Raw genomic sequence first — 15,232 nt, forward strand, 5'->3', positions numbered from 1 at the left:
TCATTGACAGACGTAGTCCTCCTTGATTAATATCAACTCGGGTTATACTGCCCTCTACAGGAGTAGGACTAGACAGGAAAGAAAACGTTCTGGCCACACCTTAGGGGCAGTCCCAGAGGGTATATCCTCTCACTTCCTGCTACAGGATATTAGTTATGTCACAAAGCAGTGTTTAGAGAATTTAACCCAACCCAACTCAGAAAACAGAGGGGCGGGTACTACGTCTGTCAATGAGCTTAAGAGAAAAGGATTTTACGGTAAGATTTTACAAAAATCCATTTTTCTCTGTCGCTCATTGACAGACGTAGTCCTCCTTGATTAATATCAACTCGGGACGTCCCAAAGCAGTGCCACAAATGAGGGGTGGGAAAAATGGAAATCAAAATCCAATCTAGAAGGCCCAACCGGTGCCAACTAGAAGTTTTAAAGGCTCATCAATCAAAGGATGAGACTCAACTGAAATTCCAACGGAAAAAAAATGATTTGCTGTAGCAGGAAGTGAGAGGATATACCCTCTGGGACTGCCCCTAGGGTGTGGCCAGAACTTTCTTTCCTGTCTAGTCCTACTCCTGTAGAGGGCAGTATAACCCGAGTTGATATTAATCAAGGAGGACTACGTCTGTCAATGAGCGACAGAGAAAACAGCTCGGCTGCAACATGAATCATCCCCGCTCCTACCCCTGTCACTTCCCTGATCTTGGCTAATAAATGTAAAAGCGGCGGCGGGTGTATGAAATCTAAATCACGGAGATCTCGGCTCCGTGATCCGCTTTTACATTTAGTAGCCAAGATCAGGAAAGTGACAGGGGTAGGAGCGGAGATGATTCATGTTGCAGCGGAGAGGTTTTAATGTAACCGCCACAACAGCTGATGCGGTGTAACCTTATAACACACTACCGTGAACATTCCATACCCTCCGAGCATGCGCACTAGTAAGCTCCTCAGCTGTTCACTGACGTAGGTGGTGACGTAGGTGCACCGGAAGTGACGAGGGTATGGAATTTTTATGGGTATGGTTTTTTCACGGAACACCGGAATCTGCTTTGATCGGGTCTCGGATTTAGTAACCCGGAAGCAATGTCATGGCGTCACATCCGGTTACTGTAGCATTAACCACTTAAGCCCCGGAAGATTTTACCCCCTTCCTGACCAGGGGGTTTTTTGCGGTTTTTTACTGCGTGACTTTAACGGACAATTGCGCGGTCGTGCGACGCTGTACCTAAACGAATTTCACGTCCTTTTTTTCCCACAAACAGAGCTTTCTTTTGGTGGTATTTGATCACCTGTGCGATTTTTTGATCATGCGCTATAAACAAAAAAAAGAGCGTCAATTTTGCAAAAATAACAATATTTTTCACTTTTTTTATATATGAAATTCCCCCCCAAAAAAAATGTAAAAGTCAAATTTTTTTAACATTTTCGGCCAATTTGTTTTATGCTACATATGTTTGGTAAAAAAAAAAAAAAAAAAAAAAAAAAAATCGCAAAAAGCATATTTTGATTGGTTTGCGCAAAAGTTATTGCGTTTACTAACAAAGGGAAAGATTTTTGTCATTTTTGGTGTTTTTTTAACGAGTAATGGCGGCGATCTGCGATTTTTTTTGCATGACTGCGACATTGCGGCGGACAGATCGGACCCTTGACTGACATTTCTGACACTTTTGGGGTTACCAGTGACATTACTGCAGTAATCAGTGCTATACATATGCACTGTTACTGTAAAAATTACACTGGCAGGGAAGGGGTTAACTGTATTGGAGAGGGAGGGGATAAGTGTGTCCTAGGGGCGTGTTTCTAACTGTAGGGGGACATGTCTCCTATTGTAAAAACAGAGATCAACGGTTCTACATAGTAGAACCGTCTGATCTCCATTTTTACACAGGGGAGAATGACAGGCGGCTTGTTTACATAAGCCGCCCGCCTTTCTCCCGCTCTACCGACGATCGTAGCGTGACCGGCGGACATCGGGTCCGCCGGTCACACGCGCGGGATCCTCTGTGAAAGAGCCTCAGCGCCTGCCCGCAATTGACTCAAAAGCCGGTCACAGGCTAGCGACGTAGATCTACGTCACTCTGCCTGGCCGGGGCTGACTGCCGCAGTAAATATACTGTGCGCAGTCGGCAAGCGGTTAAAGGCGCCAGATTTTAAAAAACAGGATTTTTTTAATTACTGTAAAATCCATTTCTCTGATGTTCCATTGACGGACACAGCTCCTGATTCTTCTTAACCATTGGGTTATACTGCCCCCTACAGGAGTAGGACACTAGGCAGAAAGATTGTGGCTACGCCTATGGGCAGTCCCAGGGGGTATACTCCCTCTCCCTGCTATAGGCACTCCGTTTTGTTACAAGTTGTCAGAAGAATTATAACTCCACAGAGGGGTGGGTGCTGTGTCCATCAATGAACATCAGAGAAATGGATTCAAAAGTCAAAAATCCCATTCTCTCTTTCGTTCATTGGCAGACACAACTCCTGATATTTATAACCATTAGGATGTCCCAAAGCAGTGTCAAACATGAGGGGTGGGAAAAAAAAAAAAAAAAATTTCCCAAGGTTAAACAGTAGCCAACCAGAGAACCCAAACAACTGGAGTCCCACCTGAAAAAACAATACACCCCAAAAGAGGATCACATCCTCTAAACAGCAGCCTGCAAAATCTTGCGGCCAAAAGAAGCCTCCGCAGATGCCAACACATCCACTTTATAGAACTTTGTGAAAGTGTGCACCGACGACCAGGTTGCCACCTTTCAAAGCTGCATCACCGACGCCTGATGACAGAAGGCCCAGGAGGCACCAAGTTCCCGAGTAGAGAACACCTTGATAGGGAAAGGAGGAACCTGACACCCCTGATGGAATAGGCCTGAACCACCGTCTGTCTGATCCATCTGAAAATGGTCGCAGAGGAAGTGGACAACCCTTTCTGAGACCCATACGTGACCACAATAGTCTGACTTCCGAAAAGACTCCGTAGCTGCCAGGTACATCCTAATTGCCCCGACCACATCCATGGCAAGCAAGGCAATTTCCTTCAGATGTTTCGGCCTGGGACACTGGGAAGGCAACACAATGTCTTCATTCAAATGAAAATCAAAGACAACCTTTGGGAGGAAAGACGGAAAGGGGCCAAGAAACACCTCATCTCTGAAACACCAAGGTGAATGGCATCATAACACTGCCAGTTTCGACACCATGCGCGCAGAGGTGATAGCCACCAAAAAAGCCACCATCTGAGACAGCGTAAGCAGGGGAATCTCCCAAACAGAGGATTCTGGAGGACTCAAAGCACCAAATTGAGGTTCCTAGGCGGCAACGGAGACAGCACCGGAGGAACCAAATGTCGGACACCCTGAAGGTACGCACCAGGGAGTCTGTGGCCAAGGGTCGTTGGAAGAAGACCGCCAAAGCCGACACCTGGCCCTTGATGGTACCCAAGGCCAATTTCTGTTCAACCTCCCCCCCATTGAAGGAAGGTCAAAATCCGAGCCACCGAGAAGAAGCGAGGATGAACCTCAAGAGACTCACACCACGCAATGTACGTCTTCCACATACGATGGTAGATCTTCCTAGAAGTAGATTTCATTAGCTTTTAACAGCGCTGGAATCATGGACTCACCTCCATCCATCAGCACTTGGTGTTCAACAACCAAGCCGTCAAAGCCAGCGACTGTAAAGCAGGATAGAAGATTGGTCCTTGGGACAGCAGATTCTCCCTGTGAGGAAGATTCCAAGGAACGCCAGCTACCAGCCGCACCAGATCGGCGTACCAAGCCCAGCGAGGCCAGTCTGGAGACACTAAGATGACCGGAATCCCTGCTGCCTGGATCCTGCGTAAAAGTCTTGGCAGAAGCCTGAGAGGAGGGAAGACATAAGACGATACTGACCCCATGGGGCCACCAGCGCGTCCGTGGCATCTGCCAGAGGATCTCATGACCGAGCCACAAACCTCTGCACCTTTTTGTTGAGCCGAGACGCCAACATTTCCACCGGATATGCCCACCGGAGACACAACTGATGAAACACCTCCAGATAAAGGGACCACACCCATTAGTCCAATGGATGCCGACTGAGGTAATCCGCCTGCCAGTTTTCGACCCCAGGAATCTGTATGGGGGAGAGGGCTGAAATGAACCGTTCTGCCCACCTTAGAATGCTGGCTACCTCCAGAGCCGCCAGGACACTTTTTGTGCCCACTTGGTGATTGACATAAGCCATGGCCGTGGTATTGTCCGGTTGAATGCACACTGGGCATCCCTGAAGATGATCCATCCAATGATCCAGGCACAGTCTGATCGCTTGGATTTCCAAGACATTGATCTTCCAGTGTCCAGATCCGCTGAGGAGAATTTTTGCCAAGGACGCCTCCCCAGCCAGACAGGCTGGCATCCGTGGTGACCACTGTCCAATACAAGGAGATGAAGGATTTGCCCAGCCGAATCGCCGGAGAACGAAGCCACCATATCAGGGACCCCTTGGAGCCCCGGCTCAGCCAGATCGGATTTCCAGAGACTGCTGAGTCTTCTCCCATTTTGGCCAGAATCTCCCTTTGCAGAGACCTCGTATGAAACTCTGCAAACGGGCACCCGAGCTACAGCTCCGTCTGTCCATTCAGACATGGAGCTGCGGTTTGGCACCGCCCCCCTCTCTCCCCTGATTGGCTAACTGACTTTGATTGACAGACAGAGCCAATGGCGCTGAAGCTGTCTCTAAGCCATTCAGGAGGGAGAGTACCGGACAGATGAGGGACTCATGAACATCGCTGGACAGAGATGGGGCTCAGGTAAGTATTAGGGGGGGCTGGGAAGGCTGCTACACACAGAAGGCTTTTCATTCTATTGCATCGAATGCACCTTCTGACAACTTTAATTACCCCGGTGTAACTGTAAGCAGTAATACAACAATCTGCAATGAAGTAACACTTGTAGTATGTCTTCATATACAGCCTCTTGCACAGTATACAGTGAACAGTATGTGGCGCACCCTGGTGGTGATTGTAGTGTACCTGTGTTCGATTCTTCATCCTTCACACAGCTATTCGAATCTCCCGGTTCTTCCTTCACCAACGTTTCAGGGACCTGAAACAAAAACACACATACTGAGCAATATGAAACAACCAGTTCACACCGCTGCGACTTGCCATGCGATTTGACCGTTCCAAAACGCATGGCAAGTCGCACCCTATTGCCGGCAATGGAGCCGTTCAAATTGCTGCGACTCCGACTTTGCGGTGCTGTACTGAATTAAATAAAAAAATAAAAGTTCCTGCTTTCTTTTTTGGCAATTTCAGGTGCAACTTGCATAGACATCTGTGTATAAAGTCACACAGATATTCGGCAAGTCACACCTGAAATCGCACTGACCTGCGGCTTTGAAATCGTGAGATTTCCAGCAGCACAATTTGAAAGTCGCATTCAGTGTGAACGAGTCCAGCTGCTGCATTAGTTCTGGATGGCGGGAGGAAGGGTTAGAACCTCAGTCTAGGTTTCATTACTGTCTGTGTTTTGTAAACCTCAGACATGAAATCTGAACAAAGCATGTGTACTTGTCTCAGTCCAGAGCTCTAAGTGTCATTTCTGTCTGCTGCCTGCTTCCTCTGTATGAGTCACTTCTGACAGGTTTTCCTGACACCAAGAGAAAAAAGGGTGACAGGGGAGGGACCTCCAGCTGATTGACAGCCTCAGGTGTGTGTGTGTCTCTTCCCTCCAATCCGCTCTCCTTACTGAGCTCTGCAGAGCGCTACTTCAGCTCTCCGCCCCCTTTTTTCTGACCGCTCAGACACGCTTTATAAGATCTGGACTTTGAAGGGATGTAGAGAGAATACTGTAGATAAACAGGTGCAACTTATGTAGGAAGATTGTGTCATCTCTGTGTATCACCTGAGTCCAGTCCCTTCAGTGGGTTTATGTGAGGGTCTACAACCACTTTTTTTTATGAATGTTTAATGGAAGACTTTGGGGGGGATTGGATTCCAGTCTCTGTTGGCCCCCTGCTGCCCCCTCTCCTTGATTTTCGATGGGTTTGCACAAAGCTGCTACTTCTAAACCACACTGACAGATCCTCTCTGCGGAACCTGGGCACCCCTGGCAGCCAATGGGGCCCGGCAGCACGTAGCAGCCAATGGGGGCCCGGCAGCACGTAGCAGCCAATGGGGCCCCGGCAGCACGTAGCAGCCAATGGGGCCCCGGCAGCACGTAGCAGCCAATGGGGCCCCGGCAGCACGTAGCAGCCAATGGGGCCCCGGCAGCACGTAGCAGCCAATGGGGCCCCGGCAGCACGTAGCAGCCAATGGGGCCCCGGCAGCACGTAGCAGCCAATGGGGCCCCGGCAGCACGTAGCAGCCAATGGGGCCCCGGCAGCACGTAGCAGCCAATGGGGCCCCGGCAGCACGTAGCAGCCAATGGGGCCCCGGCAGCACGTAGCAGCCAATGGGGCCCCGGCAGCACGTAGCAGCCAATGGGGGCCCGGCAGCACGTAGCAGCCAATGGGGCCCGGCAGCACGTAGAAGCCAATGGGGCCCCGGCAGCACGTAGCAGCCAATGGGGCCCCGGCAGCACGTAGCAGTTAGTAGGTAAGGAAACCTAGACTGAGGTTCTAACCCTTCCTCCCGCCATCCAGAACTAATGTAGCAGTGTTTTTTGGGCTTGGCCGGTCGTGTCTGGCTTCTGGAGTGAAATCCTTGCTTTCATCAACACGGTCAGTGGCATGTCTCTGCAGCCTTCCATGTCAATCTGTATACTTGGCCTCATTGAACAATCAGTCCCCACAGTTGCAGGGAGCACCATGATAAGCTTGCGCCTATTTTACGCTAGGAAAGCAACAGCACTTCACTGGAAGAAATCCTCTCCCCCGTCTGTCACCTTCTGGAAACAACTGGTCAACAAAAACTTTCCTCTTTATAAAGATAGCTATACACATAGAGGGTGCCCCAAAAAAATATGACAGGGTGTGGTCCAAATGGTTGGGAGAGCCTTCTACAGCCTCTGAGATACCATAAGAACGGATGTGTATCGGCATTGCCTCGATTCGGGTCACAGATAGTCCTGCAATCTGCACTGAGTGGTAATTGGATTGTATGAGTTGTCATGTGAAAAGGGTAGCTTACAACCTCCAGCAGACTTGTGGGAGCCTTTCCCTGTTCCTCAGCACCCCGACCCTCCTGGGGTTCTGCAATAAGTCATTCTATATTGTAAAACATTCTTTTCCCCTGCCAGGGTCACTCATGTCTATTTTTCATTTTTCTGTTGTAACTGGATGTTTGCTGGTATTGTTTAAAAAAAAAAAAAAAAAAAAAAAAACAATAAAAAGATTTAAAAAAAAAAATACCGGGATGATGCCCGGTATATTCACTTAAGCACTTAAGCCCCAGAAGATTTTACCCCCTTCCTGACCAGGGCCTATTTTGAGATTCGGCACTGCGTGACTTTAACGGACAATTGCGCGGTTGTGCGACGCTGTACCTTAAACGTCATTTTTTTTCCCACAAACAGAGCTTTCTTTTGGTGGTATTTGATCACCTGTGCGATTTTTTGATCATGCGCTATAAACAAAAAAAGAGCGACAAATTTGCAAAAATAACAATATTTTTCACATTTTTTTATATGAAATTCCCAAAAGAAAATGTAAAAATCAAAATTTTTTAACATTTTCGGCCAATTTGTTTTCTGCTACCTATGTTTGGTAAAAAAAAAAATTGCAAAAAGCGTATTTTGATTGGTTTGCGCAAAAGTTATCGTGTTTACTAACAAAGGGAAAGATTTTTGTTGTTTTTTTTTTTTAATGCGTAATGGCGGCGATCTGCGATTTTTTTTTGCGGGACTGCGACATTGCGGCGGACAGATCGGACCCTTGACTGACATTTTTGACACTTTTGGGGGTACCAGTGACATTACTACAGTAATCAGTGCTATACATATGCACTGTTACTGTAAAAATACACTGGCAGTGAAGGGGTTAACTTTATTTGAGAGGGAGGGGCTGTGTGTGTCCCTAGGGGCGTGATTCTAACTGTGATTGGCTGTGGCTTGAGGTGTAGGAACAGTGATCAACGGTCCTACATAGTAGAACCGTGTGATCAGTGTTTCTACACCAGGGAGAATGACAGGCGGCTTGTTTACATCAGCCGCCTGACTTTCTCCCTCTCCCCCGACGATCGCTGAGTGACCGGCGGACATCGGGTCCGCCGGTCAGACGCGCGGGGGGGGGGGGGGTCCGCTCCCCAGAACCTCACAGGCTAGTGACGTACCGGTACGTCACTTTGCCTGTGAGGGGCTGACCGCCGCAGTATATGTAGTTGCGGCGGTCGGCAAGTGTTTCAAGTCCAGCGGTGTACAGGTATGCTGCTGGTAGGCAAGTGGAAGCATAAAACGCATGCCATGGTGTTATAAATGCACCCCTATGTAATGAGGAGCTGTCAGAGCATGGGGGCGCTCTACTATTCACCTACAACCTGCTGACACTAAACAAGAGCACACTTTTATATAACTGAACCCGGCGTCCTTCCAATGTACTGCCCCCCCCGCCCCACCCCCAACCTTGAACCCACCTCTTCCTGGTGGACCTTCTGGTGTTTCAGCAGCTCGGAGCGCCATCGGAAGCCCTTCCCGCAGTCAGAGCACTGGAAAGGCTTCTCTCCTGTGTGGGTCTTCTGGTGGGTGCTCAGGTGCTGCCTCTGTACGAAGCTCTTTCCGCACTGCGTGCAGTGATAGGGCCGCTCCCCGGTGTGAATGCGTTCGTGAATAAGCAGCGACGTGTGCCGCCGGAAACACTTCCCGCACACGTTACAAATGTACGATCGCTCCCCGAGGTGGGCCTGCAGGTGGGCCTTCAACGTTCGCTTGTTGTAAAAGACCTTGCTGCATTCCGCGCAGGCGTGCGGCCGCTGGCTGTTACCGGCTTCCGAGCGGTCCAGGAACTTCATCCGGATCTTATCCGCCCCCCCGGTAAAAGATGGCGGCGCCTTCCCCTCGGCAATGTCCAGCGTCTGAGCCAGCGGCCCTTCCCCTCCACCCGCCGCTTCCTCAGCACACAGCGGTACGATATTCGTACAATCGGCACCCAGGCTGGGAGCCCCGGCCGCCTCTACCGATGTCTTCTCACCGATGGCTTTCTCTACCAGACCCTCACCTGGATAGGAGACAAGAGAGGTTAGGGACACAGAATACATCACATGGGAGGAACGTATATACAAGTACAGATATATAATGATAGGTAGGGATGCACCGATAACGGCGAGCGAGTGTACCGATACTTTCAGTCAAATACTCGCCGATATCGAGTACCGATACTTTGTGCCAATACAAAATAAATGGGGGCAAATCGCACTGCAAACAATCGCATGCAATCTGAACAGGAAAGCGATTTCCCTCACTGCTCCTGTGTGTGTATAGAAAGGGAAAAGCGCCATCTAGTGGGCAGTTTATTCAAAAACTTTATAACTCTCATCATACACTTTACCACCGGAGGATTTTCCTGCTTTACGTCCAGGCCACTTTTTTCAACTTGGCACTGCGCGACTTTAACTGACAATTGCGCGGTCATGCAACGCCGTACCCAAACAAAATTTACGTCCTTTTTCCCCCACAAACAGAGCTTTCTTTTGGTGGTATTTGATCACCTCTGCTCTTTTCATTTTTTGCGATATTAATAAAAAAGCGAAAATTTTGCGAAAAAAATTGACATTTTCTACTTTGACAGTTACAAAATATCCAATATATTCAATTTTTGTCATATATTTAGGCCAAAATGTATTTAGCTACATGTCTTTGACAAAAAAATCCTCAATGAGAGTATTTTTAACCACTTTAAGACCGGAAGATTTTACCCCATTCCTGACCAGGATTCGGCACTGCGTTACTTTAACGGACAATTGCGCGGTCGTGCGACGCTGTATCCAAATTATATATACCGTATATACTCGAGTATAAGCCGAGGCCCCTACTTTTACCACAAAAAGATGGGAAAAATGATTGACTCGAGTATAAGCCTAGGGTGAGAATGCAGGGTGGCAGGCATGGTACAGGAGAATGCAGGGTGACTGGCATGGTACAGGAGAATGCAGGGTGACTGGCATGGTACAGGAGAATGCAGGGTACGGGCATGGTACAGGAGAATGCAGGGTACGGGCATGGTACAGGAGAATGCAGGGTGACTGGCATGGTGCAGGAGAATGCAGGGTGACTGGCATGGTGCAGGAGAATGCAGGGTGACTGGCATGGTGCAGGAGAATGCAGGGTGACTGGCATGGTACAGGAGAATGCAGAGTGACTGGCATGGTGCAGGAGAATGCAGGGTGACTGGCATGGTGCAGGAGAATGCAGGGTGACTGGCATGGTGCAGGAGAATGCAGGGTGACTGGCATGGTGCAGGAGAATGCAGGGTGACTGGCATGGTGCAGGAGAATGCAGGGTGACTGGCATGGTGCAGGAGAATGCAGGGTACTGGCATGGTGCAGGAGAATGCAGGGTACTGGCATGGTACAGGAGAATGCAGGGTACTGGCATGGTGCAGGAGAATGCAGGGTGACTGGCATGGTGCAGGAGAATGCAGGGTGACTGGCATGGTGCAGGAGAATGCAGGGTACTGGCATTGTACAGGAGAATGCAGGGTACTGGCATGGTACAGGAGAATGCAGGGTACTGGCATGGTACAGGAGAATGCAGGGTACTGGCATGGTACAGGAGAATGCAGGGTACTGGCATGGTACAGGAGAATGCAGGGTACTGGCATGGTACAGGAGAATGCAGGGTACTGGCATGGTACAGGAGAATGCAGGGTACTGGCATGGTACAGGAGAATGAAGGGTACTGGCATGGTACAGGAGAATGCAGGGCGGCGGGCATGGTACAGGAGAATGCAGGGCGGCGGGCATGGTATGGGAGAATGCAGGGCGGCGGGCATGGTACGGGAGAATGCAGGGCGGCGGGCATGGTACAGGAGAATGCAGGGCGGCGGGCATGGTACGGGAGAATGCAGGGCGGCGGGCATGGTACGGGAGAATGCAGGGTGACTGGCATGGTGCAGGAGAATGCAGGGTACTGGCATGGTACAGGAGAATGCAGGGTGGCTGGCATGGTGCAGGAGAATGCAGGGTACTGGCATGGTACAGGAGAATGCAGGGTGACTGGCATGGTACAGGAGAATGCAGGGTGGCTGGCATGGTACAGGAGAATGCAGGGTGGCTGGCATGGTGCAGGAGAATGCAGGGTGGCTGGCATGGTGCAGGAGAATGCAGGGTGACTGGCATGGTGCAGGAGAATGCAGGGCGGCGGGCATGGTGCAGGAGAATGCAGGGCGGCGGGCATGGTACAAGAGAATGCAGGGCGGCGGGCATGGTACAGGAAAATGCAGGGTGACTGGCATGGTGCAGGAGAATGCAGGGTGACTGGCATGGTGCGGGAGAATGCAGGGTGACTGGCATGGTGCGGGAGAATGCAGGGTGACTGGCATGGTGCAGGAGAATGCAGGGCGGCGGGCATGGTACAAGAGAATGCAGGGCGGCGGGCATGGTACAAGAGAATGCAGGGCGGCGGGCATGGTACAAGAGAATGCAGGGTGACTGGCATGGTACAAGAGAATGCAGGGTGACTGGCATGGTTCGGGAGAATGCAGGGTGACTGGCATGGTGCGGGAGAATGCAGGGTGACTGGCATGGTGCGGGAGAATGCAGGGTGACTGGCATGGTGCGGGAGAATGCAGGGTGACTGGCATGGTGCGGGAGAATGCAGGGTGACTGGCATGGTACAGGAGAATGCAGGGTGGCTGGCATGGTACAGGAGAATGCAGGGTGGCTGGCATGGTACAGGAGAATGCAGGGTGGCTGGCATGGTACAGGAGAATGCAGGGTGGCTGGCATGGTACAGGAGAATGCAGGGTGGCTGGCATGGTGCAGGAGAATGCAGGGTGGCTGGCATGGTGCAGGAGAATGCAGGGTGGCTGGCATGGTGCAGGAGAATGCAGGGTGGCTGGCATGGTGCAGGAGAATGCAGGGTGGCTGGCATGGTGCAGGAGAATGCAGGGTGGCTGGCATGGTGCAGGAGAATGCAGGGTGGCTGGCATGGTGCAGGAGAATGCAGGGTGGCTGGCATGGTGCAGGAGAATGCAGGGTACTGGCATGGTGCAGGAGAATGCAGGGTACTGGCATGGTACAAGAGGATCGGGGGTTGTGGGCATGCTACAGGAGATGCAGTGCTGTGCGCATGGTACAGGTGGACCATGCCCGCAGCACTGCATCCCTTGTAGTGTGCCCGCAGCCCTGCATAATGGCAGGTAGTGCAGCTGTTTCACTTACCTGTTCCAGAGGCGCCTTCATTTTAAAAATGGCGCCGCCCGGCGCCGACACGTCATTGCGCAAGCGCCGCCGCCGCTCGTATACTTTCGGCTATTTCCGGCCTCTCCCGAGCGGCGGCGGCGCTTGCGCAATGACGTGTCGGCGCCGGGCGGCGCCATTTTTAAAGCTTAAGCACGTCGGAGCGGCCAGGGGACTTTTTTTTTTTTTTTTCTTGACTCGAGTATAAGCCGAGGGGGACGTTTTCAGCACAAAAAATGTGCTGAAAAACTCGGCTTATACTCGAGTATATACGGTATATCTTTTTTTCCCCCACAAATAGAGATTTCTTTTGGTGGTATTTGATCACCTGTGCGATTTTTAATTTTTGAAAAAAAAAAAATATATATTTTTCACATTCTGATATATAACATTCCCAAAAAAATGTATAAATCAAAATTTTTTAACATTTTAGGCCAATTTGTTTTCTGCTAAAAAAAAAAAAAAAAATCACAATAAGCGTATTTTGATTGGTTTGCGCAAAAGTTATTGCGTTTACTAACTAAGGGAAAGATTTCTGTCATTTTTATTGTTTTTTTTTTTTTTTACTAGTAATGGCGGCGATCTGCGATTTTTTTTGCAGGACTGCGACATTGCGGCGGACAGATTGGGCCCCTAACTGACATTTTTGATACTTTTGGGGGTACCAGTGACATTACTGCAGTAATCAGTGCTATACATATTCACTGTTACTGTAATAATGACACTGGCAGGGAAGGGGTTAACACTGTTGGTGATCAAGGGGTTAAATGTGTGCCTCATGCTTACTGACGTGTGTGGGGGGGAGGGGACTGTGTGACACAGACACAGATCGCAGGTTGAGCTATGCTGAACCCTGTAATCTGTCCCTGCCTGTCACAGAGGAGATCCGCCCACTTTGTTTACACAAGTGGGCGGATCTACTCACTCGATCCCCAACGATTTGGGAAGAGCGGCGGTGATCACTGCCGCTCCTCCCCTGGCCCGACTCCCGCTGTGACTGAATACGAGAGAGAGGAGAGTCCGGTGACATAGGTCGATGTCGCCAGACGATAACGAGCCACTTTGCCCGCCGCAGTAGCAGCTCCGTGAGTGGTCGGCAAGCGGTCATACACTGAACAAAATTATAAACACAACACTTTTGTTTTTGTCCCCATTTTTCATGAACTGAACTCAAAGATCTCAGACTTTTCTATGCACACAAAAGGCCGATTTCTCTCAAATTTTGTTCACAAATCTGTGTAAATCTGTGTTAGTGAGCGCTTCTCCTTTGCCAAGATAATCCATGGCATTGCACTTCTCCACATCCTTTCCCCTAAGTCCTGCTCCCTCCTCACTGACTGATTGACAGCAGCAGGAGCCAATGCCTCCCACTGCTGTGTCTAAGCCAATGAGAAGGGAGAGAGCTCTCATGCACAATGCTGGATCGAGATTGGTGGTGGGGGGGGCAGCTGCACGCATGCTTCTGGTTCCTCCCCCCAGCAAAATGCCCCTTGCTAAGTGCTCCCTCCCATTGACACACACAGTGCGACTCAGTCCTTCACCCCCCCTCACTGACTGATTGACAGCAGCAGGAGCCAATGCCTCCCACTGCCATGTCTGAGCCAATGCTCCTGGCTCCTCCCCCAAGGCAAATGCCCCTTGCTAAGTGCTCCCTCCCGTTGACACACACAGTGCGACTCAGTCCTGCCCCCCCCTAAAGGGAGAGAGCTCTCATACACAATGCTGGATCGAGATTGGGGGAGAGCTGTGGGACTGCTTCTGGCTCCTCCCCCTAAGGCAAATGCCCCTTGCTAAGTGCTCCCTCCCATTGACACACACAGTGTGACTCAGTCCTGCTCCCCCCTAGAGAAGGGAAAGAGCTCTCATACACAATGCTGGATCGAGATTTGGGGGGGGGGGGGGAGCTGCACGCATGCTTCTGGCTCCTCCCCCCAGCAAAATGCCCCTTGCTAAGTGCTCCCTCCCATTGACACACACAGTGTGACTCAGTCCTGCTCCCCCCTAGAGAAGGGAAAGAGCTCTCATACACAATGCTGGATCGAGATTTGGGGGGGGGGGGGAGCTGCACGCATGCTTCTGGCTCCTCCCCCCAGCAAAATGCCCCTTGCTAAGTGCTCCCTCCCATTGACACACACAGTGTGACTCAGTCCTGCTCCCCCCTAGAGAAGGGAAAGAGCTCTCATACACAATGCTGGATCGAGATTTGGGGGGGGGGGGGGGGGGGGAGCTGCACGCATGCTTCTGGCTCCTCCCCCCAGCAAAATGCCCCTTGCTAAGTGCTCCCTCCCATTTACACACACAGTGCGACTCAGTCCTGCTCCCCCCTAAAGGGAGAGAGCTCTCATGTACAATGCTGGATGGAGATCGGGGGGGGGGGGGGGGGGAGCTGTATGCAAAAGGTCTTTTACCTAAATGCAGAGAACGCATTAATGTGAAAAAGTACCTCTGCCTTTAGAACCCCTCTAAAAAGGCCCCCCCCCGTGTGGCCCCAGAATGTTGGTGACACTTCAGGTAACTTTCACTGAATCTTTCCTGGTGTGCTGGCGAGCTTTGAAGCCCCTCCCCCCCCAGACACAGAGCTGCCGGCTTCATTAGCGGGTGAGGGGTCTTACCGAGAGAGATGAGTGTCTCTGAGGTCTCCTTCATCACATTCCTGTACAGCTCCTTCTGCCACTCCTCCAGCTCCATCCATTCCTCTTTAGAGAAGGAGGCGGCCAAATCATCGAACCCCACCGAGGACTGCAACACAAAACGCATTTCATCATCCAGGAAAGATCCTTACTTTTTTTTTTTTTTTGTACAAAGTTTAACGTTTTTTTTTGTGACAAATGACGTTGATGGCGTCCTGAATAAAGTTACCCAGTGACCAGGCTACCCACATTCACATACTTAACCACCCGCTGCCCGCCCACAGTATATACACCTCATTAC

At 50.6% G+C, this 15,232-nt stretch overlaps 1 protein-coding gene across 4 annotated transcripts in view; it reads right to left on the bottom strand.

The window, feature by feature from the left end:
* The window catches only part of LOC309545762 (uncharacterized protein), a 74,741-nt gene that overhangs the window by 44,647 nt on the left and 14,862 nt on the right, over positions 1 to 15,232 (bottom strand). For all 4 annotated transcript variants that reach the window (XM_082245115.1, XM_082245113.1, XM_082245114.1 and 1 more), the window contains exons 2-4: positions 14,914 to 15,040; positions 8,540 to 9,120; positions 5,000 to 5,072 (exon numbers count right to left, since the gene is read on the bottom strand). In XM_082245115.1, the coding sequence (XP_082101241.1) occupies positions 5,000 to 5,072; positions 8,540 to 9,120; positions 14,914 to 15,040 (781 nt within the window). The remainder of the gene's footprint in view (positions 1 to 4,999; positions 5,073 to 8,539; positions 9,121 to 14,913; positions 15,041 to 15,232) is intronic.

The sequence above is a fragment of the Pelophylax lessonae genome (genome assembly GCF_965119305.1).
Source record: "Pelophylax lessonae genome assembly, chromosome: 2".
In the NCBI taxonomy this organism is placed as follows: domain Eukaryota; kingdom Metazoa; phylum Chordata; class Amphibia; order Anura; family Ranidae; genus Pelophylax; species Pelophylax lessonae.